The following is an 18,856-nucleotide window of genomic DNA, read 5'->3' as shown; positions in this document are numbered from 1 at the left end:
GTGTGTGTGTGTGTGTGTGTGTGTGTGTGTGTGTGTGTGTGTGGGGATGTGTGTGGGGGGGGGGAGGTGTGTGGGGGGGAGGGGATGTGTGTGTGGGGGGGGGGGGGAAGGGGGTGTGTGTGTGTGTGTGTGTGTGTGTGTCGGGGTTGTATCCACCAAGGGGGGTTGTATCAAAGCATGTCCAATGAAAGCGGGAAGCCGGAGTGAACCGGTCATCACTGCCAGCAGTTATCGAGTGGTAGTTCTAGTTTTATCCTTCCTACTCCTTCTGCTGTTCCTTTTTTTATGTTGCTCCCTGATCCTGTTCTGTGTTCTCGTTATTCCACGAGCTTTGACTGTGTATAAAAAAAGAAGAAGAAGAAAAGAAAAAAAAAACACAAAAGCAAAGTGATCAGAAGGTGCAAATGTATTTTTCACATTTCATAACTATGAATTTCACATTTCATAACTTGGAGATTCATAAAACAACAATCAAAATATTTAATCCACAGTTGTTTATGCACCGCTGTCATTTTCTTAGCCAATGATGGGTAATCCTGTAGGAGATAAAGGATATTGTGTGTGCGTGCGACATTATGAACACAATGTCCAAAATTTACTGTCGTGTATATGTTTATTCTTCATTTTGTATCCATTGCCTCTTTTTGTTGCTTGTCATTACAGATCTAATTTCAATCCTTCGTATCTCACGTATGCATCTGTTTTGAAAGTGTGATCACATCTTTTTATGAGATATATAATTCTAACCACTGGTTGACTAGTATTGATGTTACCTTCCGGGTGTTGTAGAAAGTTGAAATTTGGCATGCTGACGGACAACAAAGCTAAAACACCAGGAAAATTTACAGAACCGGCGGAAAGCATCCATAAATGAACATTTATGTTGAAAAAAAGTCTGTTAAAAAGCCAAACACCTCTATATCTAGCAGCAGGTCGGTTATGCTTTCCTGTAATCATAAAGCTTCTATTTATTATGTACCTACGTATGAAGCATGGTTCGTTATTACTTACAATGTGTAAGAATACCCCACCGAGTGTGTATATGTACAGCGCCTATAGAAAGTCTACATCCCCTTTCAAAAATTTCACGTTTTGTTGCCTCATCACACACCTGGAATGACATTGCATTAAATCAAACTTTTCCACCTTTATTTACACATCGTAAACCACAACTTCCAAGTGAAAAACAAATTCTACAAATTTTAGAAAATTTATCAAAGTTGCAAAACGAGAATATTTTGGTTGGATAAGTGTCTAACCCCCTGAGGTAATACTTGGTCGAAGCACCTTTGTCAGCAATTACAGCTGTGAGTCTGTTGGGATAGGTCTCTACCAACTTTGAACACCTTGATTGATTGGGCAATATTTGCCCATTCTTCTGTACAAAACTGTTCAAGGTCAGTCAAGTTGCAGGGGGGCATTGATGGACAGCAATCTTCAAGTCATTTCACAGATTTTCAATTGGATTTAGGTTGGGGCTCTGACTGGGCCACTCTAAGATATTTGTTACTTGCAAAAATCGAAGATTTTTCAAGTATATTGGTTGGTCTTCTGCGTTATTCTGTCTCTGTCTGTCTGTCTGTATGTAAGTCGCCTACAGATCACACTTTTCAACCGATCTTCACGAAACTTCACCAAATGGTAGAGTCTGATTGACTTGCAATTCAAGAGGATTTGCATACCAGGTCACTGAATTCAACCACCAATTATTTCTGAGGTCATCAAAGGCCAACAACTTCTTTTATGGATTTCGCAAGTATCGTGCTATGCACGACATATTTCTTGTCTTTGTTCCTCAGCCACTCCAGTGTAGCTTTTGCTATGTGCTTCGGGTTGTTGTCATGCTGACAGGTGAACTTCCGTCCCAATTTCAGCTTTCTTGTAGATGGCATCAGTTTTTCCTCAAGGATTTTTCTGTATTTTGCTCCATCCATTTTCCCTTCTATCCTGACAAGTGCCCCAGTCTCTGCTGATGAGAAACATTCCCATAACATGATGCTGCCATGCTTCACAGTATGGATGGTGTTCTTTGGGTGATGTGATGTGATGTGCTGTGTTGGGTTTGCGCCAAACGTAACATTTTGCATTTAGGCCAAAACATTCCATCTTGGTTTTGTCAGACCACAAAACTCTTTGCCACATGGCTTCAGGATCTTCAAACGGGACTGAAGGTGGGCTTTTTTGAGTAATGGCTTCCTTACTGCCACCCTACCGTTACCGTACAAGCCAGACTTGTGTAGTGCTTGGGATATTGTTGTCATATGAACACAGTGACCAGTCTTTGCCATAAAGGTCTGTAGCTCTTTCAAAGTTGCCATTGGCCTCTTGGTGGGTGGCCTCTCTGATCAGTCTCTTCCTTGCATGGTCATCCAGTGTCGAGGGATGGCCTGATCTCGGCAGGGTCTTGTTCGTACCATACACCTTCCACTTCTTAATGATTGTCTTGACTGTGCTTCAAGGGATATTCAAGGCCTTTGTAATATTTTTATACCATCCCCTGATCTGTGCTTTTCCACAACTTTATCCCAGAGATCTTTTGAAAGCTCCTTGGTGCTCATGGTTGAGTCTTTGCTGTGAAATGCACTACCCAGCAGAGGAAACTTACAGGAACAGCTGATTTTATTTTGAAATAATCAGAATCATTACAATTTAACACAGGTTGAGGCCAATTAACTTTGTGTGTGATGTTGAAGGTGATTGGTTATACCTGAGCTAATTTACAAATGGTATTACAAGGGGGGTGGACACTTATCCAACCAAGATATGCTAGTTTTGTATTTTTAATTAATTTTCTGAAATTTGTAGAATTTGTTTTTCACTTGCAAGTTGTGGGTTACGATGTGTAAATAAAGGTGGAAAAAGCCTGATTTAATGCAATTTAATTCCAGGCTTTAAGGCAAAAAAAAGGTGAAAATTTTGAAAGGGGGTGTGGACTTTCTATAGGCACTGTACGACGTGTACGTGTGTATATGTGTGTATATGATGATCTAAAAAATGACAATATAGCTTCTCACCCATACACAGCATTAAGTCGTGTCATAGTTATATCAACAGGGATACAAAAATAATTATCGGATGCAATGTTTACTGGATTGATATCTGATGAACTGAACCAATACGTGACTTTTCGAAATGACATAATCTGACCCAGATTCCTTGGCACACGTGCGCAGAAACCCCTGGTAACTAAGTTCATCGTGGTGGCCTGGACATATTTCATGCCTCCCGGATAAGGATTGTAGAATGAAACGACTTTAAAAAACGTTTAAAGAAGCTGAAAGTAATTGTAAACACACCTACGAGAACGTGGTGTGCATTTGCACGATGAAACAGTTGGATAACTTCCTGATCAACTCGTCTAAGAGTTGATATCTTGTAGTCCGTACTGCAAAAACTCCGCATGATGTGAGCCCGTGAAAGGCTGAAGGTTCGTAGATGTGTGCGTTCAAACCAAACCTTTGTGCTTCTTAATTCACACGGATGGGAAGGTCATATGAAGCTTGTCGATGCACAGGGTAAGTTTCAAATGATGATATTTACTATTAGTCATGTTTGGGAGGAGGGAGTGGGAGCTGCATGGCCTATGAGTGTCGTTACATGAACGTGCATGTTCTTTGGTTCTGGGGCCAAAAGATCAATTATATTAGATTGTTGCATTTATTGGTAAAATTGATGTGTGTTAGTTATAGCCATCGCCAATGCGAGAATGTACAAACGCTAACAGCAAATGGTACGAACCCAATTCCTCTCATTCAGATATTCCTCGTATTCATACATTTCCGTAAGTCTGATTTGCATTCAGGAAGCACAATTATCGAAAACCATCTTGAAGTAGAACACCCTTTCATCTAAATGCTGAAAATTATGTTTAAAAGACCATTTGAATTAGATTTCGCGCTAGTAACGGCAGGTTAAAAGTTCCCGGCGAGCTGAACCGAATTGCTGTGAACACGCTCGCAGAGCATGCGCAAAAGGCCTCATACGTCGTTTTGAAGGTTGTGTATTAATGAAACATTCCTTTTAAACTGGTGTTGACACTGCAATCTCATGTGATCATCCTTACCATCCAGCTTTCTTAGCTGAGGCAGTCTCTTGGTGACCTCACTCCTGTAGGTTTTCTTATCCATGCTCTTTTGCAGCGGGTTGCCATGAAACAAGAGTTCTTCCAACAAAGGTAAACCCGAAAGCCTGTCAAACTCCACTAGTCATCCCAATGAGGAAAAACAAATAATAGGGATCAAAAACTTCAACATAATAGCTTCCTGGACTTACAATACTGCTTAAATTGGTTATACATAATTAGTGGGAAACTGGGTTTTATAAGTTTCTGTGTGTCTGTCCAGGCAATAGCTTTCTCTTTTTATTACCATTTGAGCTTTTGTCATCAAATTGAAAAAAAAAAACCTTTATTATGAGAATATGGAGCAAACTAAATTATAATTGGGTCAAAATGTCAAAGGTCAGTGAGTAGTAATAGGCCTTATTAGTCCACCACACTGCGCCGCGTGAAGGCCTGCTTTTTAAATCGCTTCTGTATTTATTTGTGGTGCTTCGCATGCAGCCTGCGGCTTCTGGTTGCATCATTTTCTGGGGGCGCAGCTGTGCCGCTGATGCAATGCCCACCACTACCAGTCAGCTGGTACTCATTTTGCCAACTTTGGAAGGATAACAGGCTGAATCAAAGCACCTGGTGTTAATTCAACGGTGTGACAGGGGCTCAAACTCAGGACCCCAATATCTCAAGCCAGATACCCTAGCTGCCTAGCAATTAAAGCAACACCAGGCTTTGTATTTATTTATTTTTCATAGAGTCGAGGGTTGCGGAGAAGCTCGAACATAGAAAACGAATCAGGCCCCAACAGAACAACAACAACAAAAAACAACAGCAGAAGGGGAAACACACAAGGGTTGAGGGGCAAAATAGAGAGAGACTTCAAAGATCAGGGATGTGAGGAAGAATGAAGACAAGGTGAGGACACAGGGGTTGGACATGATGATATAGCAGCAAATTATCAGTAAGGAAAACAGGAAAGTTGGAAAGAAATGGGTTTGGAGTGAGTTAATGGGGGAGAAAAGATCACAGTTTTGTATGGCGCAAGAGGGGGGGGGGGGTGGTGGTGATTTGAGATGTTGGTGAACAGTTAGCCGTCTTGAAGGCCTGGAGATTGAAGAGAATGTGGAAGTTGATTCCACAGGTGGGGAAAAAGAGTGTGTAATTTCGTTTTGGGATCCGACCTCTCTGCAATGTGTAGGTGATAGGTCCAAGACTCCGCTTCATTCAGCTTCACTCATAGGTCCAATAATCCTTGGTTTCCATGGCGTCAAGTTGAACAAAGTGTGAAGGAGGGAAGCTTGCCCATAGGGGAGAGCAGTATTCCATCAATATACGGATCAAGACCTTGGAAGTGGATAATCGTTCAGGTGTCCCAAGGAAGGACTTTGCACGATGGAGGTTGTTGGCCTCCATGGCTTTGGAGGCCAACTCCGAAGTGTGGTTTGACCAAGAAGGATCATGGCTGATCGTAAGGCCCAAAGTTTGGAGTGACTGAATTTCTTCTTCAAGGTAATTGTTAAAGAAAGTAGATGTAAAGATTTGCCAGACGGTCCTTTCAGAGAGAGACTGAGTACGTGGAATTTCTTCGGATTGAAAGGCATTTGAAGTTTACTGCGACGATGGATTCCAAAACCTTGTTGATTGGAGTAAGCTGATAGGTCTGTAGTTAAAGGGGATCGGGTTCTGTACCTTTTTACCTCCACAACCTAAGGTGTGCAGAGGTTACAATTACCACCTTTGGTGGCAGAGTTAACTCGGTAGACGAGTTAGTTAGGTGAGAAGAACAAGCCGATTAGATTTTGGTTCAGGTCCGGATCCATATCTGTCCTATCAGTTTCCAAAACGTAAACTGTTCAGCCTGGCGTAGATGTGCTCTCTACTGAATTCTGTTCGAGTTATGTAATGCAGTGATGTTGGTTCACTTCCAAGCAGATGGAAGATGACCTAGGGCAAACGATAAGGTGGAAAGGGCAGAGAGAGGATGTGCAAGAGCAGAAGAGCAGGTTTTTAGGACATTTGCAGAATCAGTCGACGGTTGCCAGAAACTTCTCAGGTGTAAAAGACATGTCCAGTAGCAGTTGGGTGTGACAAGGTAGGGGTGGGTACAGAGAGCGAAGGGTTGAGGATTTGTAAACTTTATGTACAGTGCGTCTCCATCGCTTCATGTTCATCAAACTGGAGGAGACAATAGCCAGCATAAAACACTAAGGAATTGGAGACAAGAACGAAGGATTCTGTTAAACAGATTATGTGGCAAGAGGTTGAAGACATTGTAAAAGAAGAGGCCAAAAACCAACATCCCAAAAGCAAGCAGAAAGAAGGCCGCTAAATGGCTGTCGGAAGAGGTAACTAGAGCAGTGTCAATGGAGTGCCATCTCAAATCCCCCACGCTTCCCATCTAAATCAAGGTTGAAAGATGGCAAAAAGTTCCACCAGGATTGACCCAGTATCAAATTTTGAGTTGAAATAAAATTTTTGGCCTGTTTTGACCCCTGTGATTTGAAGTCCCCAACACCTGGGGCATGAACTGGGGGTCAAATAAAAATATCGTTACATATTTTATGCAGCCCCCAATGTTTATTGCATATAGAAAGCTTCATTAAAAATGTTAAAGATATGCTTACAATTGATTTTTTGGGGGGGATTTGACCTTTTGACGCCACCCTAGAGGTGCGTAGCCAAATTTTACTACTCTTACACCATGTTGCCATGTGGTGATCATAGCTACCAATTTTGGTGAATTTCTGTACAACCGAGGACTCTTCCTAGAGCTGGCCACCCGGCCAAACTGAGCAATCGGGAGAGAAGGCCCTTGGTAATAGCGGTGACCAAGAACCCGATGGTCACTCTGGTTGAGCTCCAGAGGTCCTGTGTGGAGATGGGAGAAACTTCCAGAAGGACAACCATCACTGCAACACTCCACCGATCTGGGCTTTATGGCAGAGTGGACAGACGGAAGCCAAACAGTTCAATCTTGGTTTCATCAGACCACAGAATCCTGTTTCTCACAGTCTGAGAGTCCTTTAGGTGCTTTTTTGCAAACTCCAAGCGGGCTTTGAGTCGCATAATGACTGGTATAAAACCGAAAGGTTTTCAGATTCATGAGTGTATGCAGGACTCGCTGCGTTGCCCTGATGAAGCCCCAACAAGGGCGAAACCAGGTTGGTAACTGTGAGCTTTTGCATGCACTCATGATTGTATTCGAAATAAAATCTAAAATTACGTACTGCTAGATGGCTCCTGCGGAGTTTAGCAGGCAAGGCGTACGTACGTGGTGGTGACGTCACTGTGTGCGCTCATTAGGTTGGAGCACTAAATAATTATATTCTGATGTATATATATATATATATGTGTGTTTTTATTATTTGTTTATTTTCATTTTTCACACACACACACACACACACACACACACACACACACACACACACACACACACACACACACACACACACACATAACATCCTGCTAAAGATTCTGCCTTCTAGGAACACTTATTGAACTGTTTCCTTTAACAAACATATTGCATGCTAATTGCAGATATATAGTACTGTATTTTGTAACACTGGTTGTTAATTTTCGAATAGTTACAATAGAGGAAAGCTCAATTATCCCTTTATTGTGGAAAAATAAAGTATAAAAAAAAAAAAAAAAAAAAAACGATAAATTAATTTTGTGAATGACATCTTACCCCAATCTTTGACTTTGTTGTGGCACATGTAAAGGACTTTGAGGTTCCTCAAGACCCCAATGCCTGCAAGCTTCATGATAGCATTATAAGAAATCCACAACTGCTCCAAAGTATCTCTCACCGGACCCTAGAAACACATGCGAATGGACATCGATCAACTGCTTCCTGCAACAGTTCGGTATCAGCACAACAGTTGTAGAGTAAACTTGAAGTTAGAATTTGACGCAAATGCAGCAATGGTTATACCTCCACCCACGTTAGATGTCAACTCACTTTTACCTTAGAACCCAAATAAAGGTCACATGAGAAATGAATGATCCCATGAGAGGGAGATAGACAGAGAGAGCAGATGAGCAGAAGAGAGACAAAATCTTATGTTTCTAACTCGTTATGGTCTGCAAAATAATTTTAAAAGGGCATTTTTTGACCTATTCAAACAGGTAATCTTTGTGTTATAGTCTAGTCCATAAGTATGTCAAATGTGGTTGAAATCTCTTGAGTGGTTAGCACTTACAGTCACGTGAAAAAGTAAGTTCACCCCATGTAAAAAAAATTCTTTTTCAACATACAGACTTGGCATTTAATATGGAATATTTTTTGTGGGGGTGAACTTACTTTTCAAGATGTCTTAGAACCAAAAGTTCATTGGAATTATGTTGAAATTATTCTAGATTTTGTTAATGTGACCTTTAAAAGAAACAAAAACCACATTTGACATTTCGAAACAAATAAATTGATCCTTGAAAGTGATGTAAACTGATATCGAACTCAATTCATGGACAGTACTGTGTTAAACTTCTGTACGTTTTCCAGAAGTATCTCTTTATTTTGCGCATTAGCCAAATTTGTTTTTTAACAAAAACAAATGTTAAATTACGACTGGGATTACGGACAGTAAAATTACAGTTCAGTACTTCGTGTAACCCCCACGAGCATTCAGGAGAGCACGTACACGTTGAGGCATGCTGTTCACGAGATTTGCCAAGGTTTGGACAGGAATTGCTTGCCATGCAGTGACAATAGCCTGCTGCAATTCACGCACAGAGGTCAGCTGCTGGTCCAAGTGGTCGATTTGACGTGTTAATTCTGCCCACAAGTTCTCTATCGGATTCATATCCGGGGACATGGCAGGCCACTCCATATGCTCTACACCATGGTCAGCAAGAAATTGTTGGATCATGCGAGCACGATGAGGCCGTGCATTGTCATCTTGGAAGACAAAGTTTCCTCAAAAGGCTGCACGAGCAAATGGAAGCAATGTTTCTTCCAGAATGGCCCTGTACTTGAACTGGTTCAGGTTTCCATTCAGAACAACCAGGTCAGTTTTGCCCCCTGCATGAAAAGCAGCCCAATCGGTCACCCCACCACCTCCAGCTTGGACTCTTGGCACTATACAGTCTTTGTTGAAGGCTTCATGCACTTGTCTGCGCACTCGGACGCGGCCATCTTGACGATAGACCAGATATCTAGACTCGTCACTGAAGATTACGTGATTCCAGTGTCCTGGCTACCATTGACGGTGCTCTCTGGCCCACTGCAATCGGCGCTGGCGGTGTTGTCTGGTCAGGCATGGCTTTCTTAGGGGACGCCTGGCACGATAGCCTGCTTGAACCAGTCGTTGGTTGACTCGCCTTCTGGATACAGGCACATTTGTCAGTTGCTGCCACTCAGCCCTAAGCCGATTAGCTGACTTGGTACGGCCATTGCGGACTAACCGGTGCAGCTGGCGATCATCCCTCCTTGTGGTTCTGCAAGGACGTCCTGGCCTCGGTATTGGAGTAGGGACACCCCTCTGAGCATTTCGTTTCAGGATCTTTGACACCTGACCTTGAGTGATGCCATACTGCCAAGCAATAGCACGCTGTTTCATGCCGCAATTTCGTAAAGCCACCACTCCATGACAAACAGCATTGTCGAGTTGACGGACCATCTCCAGAGGAAGCGGCAATAACTTTTGGAGACATGCAGCAGTTGTTTTCCACTAATACAGAACGCCACAACCCTTGTATACCCGACTGTAAAGCCAATCATCAAATGCACCTGCCCGTACATTTTGCCACGCCACCTGTGATATAATCCTGTTGTTGACTTCTTGCTGCGACAGACAATCAGTGACATGGTTCTTTTAACAAATAAATCACCAAAGTGTAAAAGAAACTCACCAGATTGATATACTGAGTTAAGAAAGTAAACCCAAGTCAAGAAAAAAAAAATATTCCATATTAAATGCCAAGTCTGTATTTGAACATTCAGCTATTTGATCTTCATTTCAACAATATTGATAGATAAAGGTGATATAATATAACAAATATCATGAAACATTTACATTTTGTATTCCATTGTATAATTTAAATAAACATAAATGCAAATTTCGCATGTGGAAAAAGTAAGTACACCCTTGGCTCTTTTAGGTGGTATTGCCCCCTTTGGCAGAAACAACCTCAAGTAGGCGTTTCTTATAACTGTCTACCAGTCTCTGACATCGAATGGGAGAAGTTTTTGCCCACTCCTCCATGCAGAATTCTTTCAGCTGTGCGATGTTTGAGGGGTTTCTTGCATGCACAGCTCGTTTCAAATCCCCCCACAACATCTCGATGGGATTTAGATCCGGGCTTTGACTTGGCCATTCCAGAACCCTCCATTTCTTTCTTTTCAGCCATTTCTTGGTGGATTTACTGTATGTTTAGGGTCATTGTCACGTTGCAAGGTCCACCTTCGGTTGAGCTTCAACTTTCCGACAGATGGCCTCACATTATCCTCAAGCACCCTCTGGTACAATGAAGAATTCATAGTGGATTCTATGATGGTGAGCTGCCCAGGCCTGATGCAGCAAAGCTGCCCCAAACCATAATATTTCCACCACCATGCTTTGCAGTTGGTATCAGGTTCTTGTGGTCAAATGCTGTCTTTGGTTTTCGCCAAACATGTCTTCTGGTACTGTGGCCAAATCGCTCTACCTTTGACTCATTTGTCCAGAGCACATTGTTCTAGAAGTGCTGGTCTTTGCCTAAGTGTTCCTTGGCAAACTTTAGTCTTGCCCTGATGTTCTTTGTGGACAGCAAAGGTTTCCTCCTGGCACACCTCCCATGTAGATCAAATTTGTGCAGCCTCTTTCTCATGGTAGACTCGTGCACTTTGACATCACCAGTGGAAAGAGCTACCTGTAGGTCCTGTGATGACATTCTGGGGTTCTTCGAGACTTCTTTCAGCATCTTGCGGTCTGCTCTCGGGCTGAACTTGCTGGGATGGCCTGGCCTGAACAAGTTGGCAGTTGTTTGGAATCTTCTCCACTTGCAGATGATCTTCCGGACAGTCGAATGATTGATTTCAAATTGTTTGGAGATCTTTTTAAATCCCTTCCCAGACTCGTAGGCATCTATAACCTTCTTTCTGAAGACCTCAGAGAGCTCTTTTGATCTAGGCATGGTGACGCCGCACACTTCAACAACAAAGAGCAAACCAAACTAAATGTCTAAGGTTTAAATAAGACAGGTTCCTCCAAGATCCTCTCTAACGATGTTCTAATCATTTGCACCTGAGCTGGTGCACCTGATTCTAATTTTAGGTATTTGAAGTAGTGATAAATGTAGGGGTGTCGGGGTTACTTTTTCCACAGAAGGAAATGGCATCTCTGTTAATTTTTTGTTGAATAAATTATTGCAAAGTCAATTTTTCATTGTCTTTTGTTCAATTAGATCACCTTTATCTCTAGATACTGTTTAAATGAAGATCAAATATTGATATGTCCACATATGCTAAAAAGATCAAAAAAACATTTCATGGGGTGTACTTACTTTTTCCACATGCGAAATTTGCATTTATGTTTATTACCTTCGCAAAAGCGGAAGGTTATGTTTTGATCGCTGTGTATTTATTTGTATGTCTGTGTGTGTGTATGTTAATCGCATAACTCAAAAAGTATTCAACCGAATTGCATGAAATTTGGTGGGATGATTGGTTATTATACGGGACACATTTGATTAGATTTTGGGAAACAGATTTGCTCAAATTCTGACTATTTTTAACTCGATCGTATTTCACTCAAAGTTATGAGCGACTGAAGAAGAAGATGTCCATCCAGGACGTCATCACTATAACGCGATCTCCCGCGATCATTTCAACCTCAAAAAAAATTATAATTGCAGATTTGACAATAGATGAGGCATATTAACAAACGAATGAAACAGATTTGCTCAAATTCTGACTATTTTTAACTCGATCGTATTTCACTCAAAGTTATGCGCGACTGAAGAAGAAGATGTCCATCCAGGACGTCATCACTATAACGCAATCTCCCGCGATCATTTCAACCTCAAAAAAAATTATAATTGCAGATTTGTCAAGAGATGAGGCATATTAACAAACGAATGAAACAGATTTGCTCAAATTCTGACTATTTTTAACTCGATCGTATTTCACTCAAAGTTATGAGCGACTGAAGAAGAGGATGTCCATCCAAGACGTCATCACTATAACGCGATCTCCCGCAATCATTTCAACCTCAAATGAAATTCAAATTGCAGATTTGTCAATCGGGGAGGCATATTAACAGACGAATGAAACAGATTTGCTCAAATTCTGATTTTTAAAAATCGATCGCATTTCACATAAAGTTTGAGGTACTAAAGAAGAAGAAGATTCGTTTAGCTTCTCAGATAAAATAAATAATTCTGTCTGCAATTTCAGGTTAATTACCTTCGCAAAAGCGGAAGGTTATGTTTTGATCGCTGTGTATTTATTAACGCACAGGTTGTAAACCTGGTGCGTTATAGCGTTTGCCTGGGAATTTCGGGCGCTCAAAAGTGAAGCTCGTTTCTGTCACCCATTTCTGTCGCTCATTTCTGTCGCTCATTTCTGTCGCTCAGATGTGTAAACATGACGTCATCAAATCTATATTTATAGGATAGGTTATAGGAGATATATATGTTATAGGATAGGAATATAGGACCCAAATGACCCAGAGGACCCAAATGACCCAGAGGACCCAAATGACCCAGAGGACCCAAATGACCCAGAGGACCCAAATGACCCAGAGGACCCAAATGACCCAGAGGACCCAGAGGACCCAAATGACCCAGAGGAGCCAAATGACCCAGAGGACCCAAATGACCCAGAGGACCCAAATGACCCAGAGGACCCAAATGACCCAGAGGACCCAAATGACCCAGAGGACCCAAATGACCCAGAGGACCCAAATGACCCAGAGGACCCAAATGACCCAGAGGACCCAAATGACCCAGAGGACCCAAATGACCCAAATGACCCAGAGGACCCAAATGACCCAGAGGACCCAAATGACCCAGAGGACCCAGAGGACCCAAATGACCCAGAGGACCCAAATGACCCAGAGGACCCAAATGACCCAGAGGACCCAAATGACCCAGAGGACCCAAATGACCCAGAGGACCCAAATGACCCAGAGGACCCAAATGACCCAGAGGACCCAAATGACCCAGAGGACCCAAATGACCCAGAGGACCCAAATGACCCAGAGGACCCAAATGACCCAGAGGACCCAAATGACCCAGAGGACCCAAATGACCCAGAGGACCCAAATGACCCAGAGGACCCAGAGGACCCAAATGACCCAGAGGACCCAAATGACCCAGAGGACCCAAATGACCCAGAGGACCCAAATGACCCAGAGGACCCAAATGACCCAGAGGACCCAAATGACCCAGAGGACCCAAATGACCCAGAGGACCCAGAGGACCCAAATGACCCAGAGGACCCAAATGACCCAGAGGACCCAAATGACCCAGAGGACCCAAATGACCCAGAGGACCCAAATGACCCAGAGGACCCAAATGACCCAGAGGACCCAAATGACCCAGAGGACCCAAATGACCCAGAGGACCCAAATGACCCAGAGGACCCAAATGACCCAGAGGACCCAAATGACCCAGAGGACCCAAATGACCCAGGGGACCCAAATGACCCAGGGGACCCAAATGACCCAGGGGACCCAAATGACCCAGAGGACCCAGAGGACCCAAATGACCCAGAGGACCCAAATGACCCAGAGGACCCAGAGGACCCAGAGGACCCAAATGACCCAAATGACCCAGAGGACCCAGAGGACCCAGAGGACCCAAATGACCCAGAGGACCCAAATGACCCAGAGGACCCAAATGACCCAGAGGACCCAGAGGACCCAAATGACCCAGAGGACCCAAATGACCCAGAGGACCCAAATGACCCAGAGGACCCAAATGACCCAGAGGACCCAAATGACCCAGAGGACCCAAATGACCCAGAGGACCCAAATGACCCAGAGGACCCAAATGACCCAGAGGACCCAAATGACCCAGAGGACCCAGAGGACCCAAATGACCCAGAGGACCCAAATGACCCAGAGGACCCAAATGACCCAGAGGACCCAAATGACCCAGAGGACCCAAATGCCCCAGAGGACCCAAATGACCCAGAGGACCCAAATGACCCAGAGGACCCAAATGACCCAGAGGACCCAAATGACCCAGAGGACCCAAATGACCCAGAGGACCCAGAGGACCCAAATGACCCAGAGGACCCAAATGACCCAGAGGACCCAAATGACCCAGAGGACCCAAATGACCCAGAGGACCCAAATGACCCAGAGGACCCAAATGACCCAGAGGACCCAAATGACCCAGAGGACCCAAATGACCCAGAGGACCCAAATGACCCAGAGGACCCAAATGACCCAGAGGACCCAAATGACCCAGAGGACCCAAATGACCCAGAGGACCCAAATGACCCAGAGGACCCAAATGACCCAGAGGACCCAAATGACCCAGAGGACCCAAATGACCCAGAGGACCCAAATGACCCAGAGGACCCAAATGACCCTCTGGGTCAATAAAAGTTGAAACTGGGCAAATGTCAATGAAAATTTGCCAGACCCAGACCAGAAAATGACCCAGAGGACCCAAATGCCCAGAGGACCCAGAGGACCCTGTGAATGTGAATGAATGTGAACATAATGTGAATACTAGTAGCAATTTTACAAAAACCATGGCATAATTTCAAATCTTGACCCGAGATGATAATTATGCTACATCATAATTTCCATGTGCCAACCTGGGCGGAATCCAAGTGGATTCACTTGTTACCTTCGCAAAAGCGGAAGGTTATGTTTTGATCGCTGTGTATTTATTTGTATGTCTGTGTGTGTGTGTGTATGTTATTCGCATAACTCAAAAAGTATTCAACCGATTCGCATGAAATTTGGTGGGGTGATAGGTTATTATCCGGGAACCATTTGATTAGATTTTGGAATCGATCGGGTCAAAGGTCAAGGTCAAGGTCATGAAAAGGTCAAAATCGTCTTTTTACCATAGCGCGGTCAATTTGTGTCCAATTTGTATGAAACTAATGCCAAAATGTTCAGAATTCAATGCCCAATCTTGTGATATGCGACATGACACTCTGACGTCATAACCCTTGTTTGTATGTCTGTGTGTGTGTGTGTGTGTGTGTATGTTATTCGCATAACTCAAAAAGTATTCAACCGATTCGCATGAAATTTGGTGGGATGATAGGTTATTATCCGGGAACCATTTGATTAGATTTTGGAATCGATCGGGTCAAAGGTCAAGGTCAAGATCATGAAAAGGTCAAAATCGTCTTTTTACCATAGCGCGGTCAATTTGTGTCCAATTTGTATGAAACTAATGCCAAAATGCTTTGCTACACAGATCTTGTAGTCTTTTATTTTGGCAACAAAAGTAGCTGCGGCGAAGGTATGTGCTCTACCGAGTGCCCGTTCTAGTTTAAATTATACAATGGACTACAAAATGTAAATGTTTCATGATATTTGTTATATTATATCACCTTTATTTGTCAATATTGTTGAAATGAAGATCAAATAGCTGTATGTTGAAATATGTTGAAAAAGTCAAAACTTTACAAGGGGTGTACTTACTTTTTCGCATGATTGTATAACGTGGCTTGGCCAGAATCTCACAGCACTTGACCCTTTGAACCCAAAATGTAATCAGTTCATTATGTGTTAGTCCATAGTTGTGCCAGGTTTGGTTAAAAAAAAATCCCTTGCAGCTATAACTTATGAACCGCTGAACGAAAATATGCTACTTTCAGCACATCACCTTTGACCCTTTGCACCCAAAATAGAATCGGTTCATCTTTGCATCACAATACATCTTTGTACCAAGTTTAGTAAAAAAAAAAAAAAAAATCCCTTTGCAGTGTTTCACAAGTTATTGCTGTAACAAAACATTATCATGGATGGAAGCACAGAGCTGCACGGACAACCTGAAAACATAATGCCTCCGGAGGCGAAGGCATATAATTACCATTATAGGCCATATTGCGTCTGAATGGAGGTAGTGAGCATTTATGGGAGGGGGATACGGAGGGGAGGATGGGTGGGGGCAGTGCCATATATAAAGAGAGTCTGGCCAACTGACCGATAGGCGCCAAGTTTCCTTTCAGCAAGCCATGACCCATTGAGTATGCAGTATTAGAGAGATTGGAGCCATTAAACATACTCATACTAATACGTTTATCGCTGTAGATCTATGCAATTTACGAGTATGCAACTTATCAGCTTCTAAACACACTTTGACACATCCAATTTTTTTTTTAAGAAACAGGAAGTAAATTCCTGTGTGGGGCTTGTGTGAAAAAATTCTGACTCAACCCGGGGCTCAAACCCAGGAACCTCATCACTTACGAGGTGACAGTCCACTGAGCTGAGTCTCCGGGATATCCTCACAGATTTCTCACACTAACACTGCGAGCTTTATAATGGCCGATATCTTACGTGCCTGCTAGGCAGACCCCGGATGTGAATGTATGTATGTGTATGTAAGTGTGTGAAAGTGCATTGAAGATGAACTCGTCTAACAATTTAAGAAACAGGAAGTAAATTCCTGCGTGGGGCTAATGTGAAAAAATTCTGACTCGACCCGGGACTCGAACCCAGGAACCTAATCACTTACGCGGTGACAGCCCACTGAGCTATTGAGTGTCTGGGATATTTATCAGTTATCAGCCACATTTATCAGCTTCTAAACACACTTTGACACATCCTATTATTTACACAGAAACCACACACTTGTGCTGTACGTTTATTAATGACATCACTTGTCGATCTTATTTTAACCCCTATACTCCCTTATGGCTGTTCGTACAACAATATCTTTTCACACCAATGTTTTGAAGAGATCTGAATCGAATACGAGTTGACTACCCTGATGTGATATGATTTGAACCTGGCAGGTTGGTTGAGTGGCGTTTGTTCACTACGTCATGTGGGTTTGATTCATGTGACAGCCTGATCTCTCCAACCAGGACTTGAAAACCCTCGAGTTCTAAGGCTGTTGCTGTTCTATACAGTTTTGGCCATTTATGTGCCTATCGGAAGAGCCATTCTGAAATGCATTTTGGGTAACATGTTGCATGATTGGGGCAGGTGTTTTTTCCCCTATAAAAATTACAGCTGTTGCTCATGGCATCATACAGTGCAATATGCAGATAAGCCAGGTCGGTTCAGAAGTAGAATTATTGTCTTCAAATTTGATGAATTTGATGAAATTGAGGCAATGAAACTAAATATGGTGCTGGGACAGGGGCAGAATGAATAAAAGGATATCTGATATCCAAACATGCCAGGCCCAGGTATAATGGTAGGTATGACTGCGTTAATCGTGTTAGCTTGTACCTGTAAATACAGGAAAATTAACTTATGTTTCAATATTACTTACGACTACTACTACTTTTCAACAGCCCCAATTAGTCCCACATTATTGGGTTCAGCTGGCGAATGTTTTTGGCCCAAGTATTTCTGAACTGCCTAACTAGACCTGATGTTCTACTTATGTTCCAATTTGTTTAGGATGCCAGCGATAACTCATTTACTCTTCACAACCACTCTGTGGGATGGTCAACAACCAGTGTTGGTAGATGGGTGCTTTGGCTTATCATCCATCCAATATAATTGGTTGCCTGTTATATCCGAAGAGGCCCATTTGTATGAACATGATATGGTCAATTTGTGTTTCGTGCAGAAGCTGCTGGCCAGAAAGCCACCACAATTTTAAGATAGCAAGCTGCGTGGGGTTAAGGAACCCACAAGAAGACCAGACTACATGTTACCAGCAATCCAAGCAGGAATTTATTACTTGTTCAGGATGCCGATAGTAGCTCACCTACTCTTCGCATAGGACACGGTGGGATCATTAACGTCCACTAACAAATGTTAACAGATGGGACACACAGTTTAACCAATTTCCCATGGATGGCACACACATTGATGCCTTGCCCTTCCTGCAAAACATTGCGATTCAAACCCAAGCTAGACGGCTCTAAAGTGAGTGTGCATATGTCTGGACTCTAGACTATACATTTGAGCATTGCTGTGATGGGGTAAAGAAAATAAACCAAACAAACAAAGGAGTCGATTATTCAGGTTTATCGGAACTAGTAGCATCCTCTCCCATTACTCCCACAACAGCTACTCTGCACCTCGCTGTTTCCCCACATTCCTTCGAGGTATAATACACATGTAGTCTGTTTTATATACAGTCAGGCCCCGCTATTCGCGGGGGATAAGTTACTGGAAAATGCCGTGAATTGCGAAAACACGACTAGCAGGGCATTTTTTCAATGGAAAAAGAGGGGATTGGTTCCCGAATTGCGAAAATCTGCGAATATCGAGGAACAAACCGCGAATGGCGAGGCAAAACCCGCAAATGTCGGCGATAATCCGCGAATGTCAATGAAAATCCACGAATGCATGCCGTGCATTCATTGGGGAAAAGAGAGACAGATAATTGCACTAATCAATACTGTGGAATGTTTTCATTCTGTAGGAGTAACTCACGGGGATGACACGTTATGCAGCTGGTGGAATATCATGTGAAGTTGTTCCCAGTGTGAATGACGGGATATCCCATGAAAGCCATGAAAATGCAAAGCGCACAGCAGTGAGGGTAGAAGCAGGTCATGCTCGCGGCTCGTAGAATATGTTTTTTGTGTATGTCCAGCTGCTTTATGCATGGCTGGTGAAAGATAGGTTTTATAAATGTGTCAAGCTAGCGGCTCGCGAAAAGAATAATTTCTGCGCCCCCGAAAAACCGCAAATTCAAGGGACACAGCTGAGAATAGGA

General features: G+C 43.0%; 1 protein-coding gene across 2 annotated transcripts in view; it reads right to left on the bottom strand.

Annotated features, from left to right (window-relative positions):
* Window positions 1-391: 391 nt before the first annotated feature.
* Window positions 392-18,856, bottom strand: part of DNAL1 (dynein axonemal light chain 1) — a 34,868-nt gene continuing 16,403 nt past the window's right edge. Inside the window, exons 6-8 of one of the 2 annotated variants that reach the window (XM_078779027.1) lie at window positions 7,743-7,869; window positions 4,064-4,201; window positions 392-536 (exon numbers count right to left, since the gene is read on the bottom strand). In XM_078779027.1, coding sequence (XP_078635153.1) covers window positions 517-536; window positions 4,064-4,201; window positions 7,743-7,869 — 285 coding nt within the window. In that variant the 3' untranslated portion in view covers window positions 392-516. Of the gene's footprint in view, window positions 537-3,645; window positions 4,202-7,742; window positions 7,870-18,856 lie in introns of those variants that run through there. The other variant, XM_078779026.1, reaches the window with a different exon arrangement.

This window comes from Myxine glutinosa, chromosome 5 (genome assembly GCF_964187855.1).
Source record: "Myxine glutinosa chromosome 5, kmMyxGlut1.1, whole genome shotgun sequence".
In the NCBI taxonomy this organism is placed as follows: Eukaryota; Metazoa; Chordata; class Myxini; order Myxiniformes; family Myxinidae; genus Myxine; species Myxine glutinosa.
Note: the sequence above shows the minus strand (reverse complement) of the source record. Positions and strands in the feature narration are given on the sequence as shown.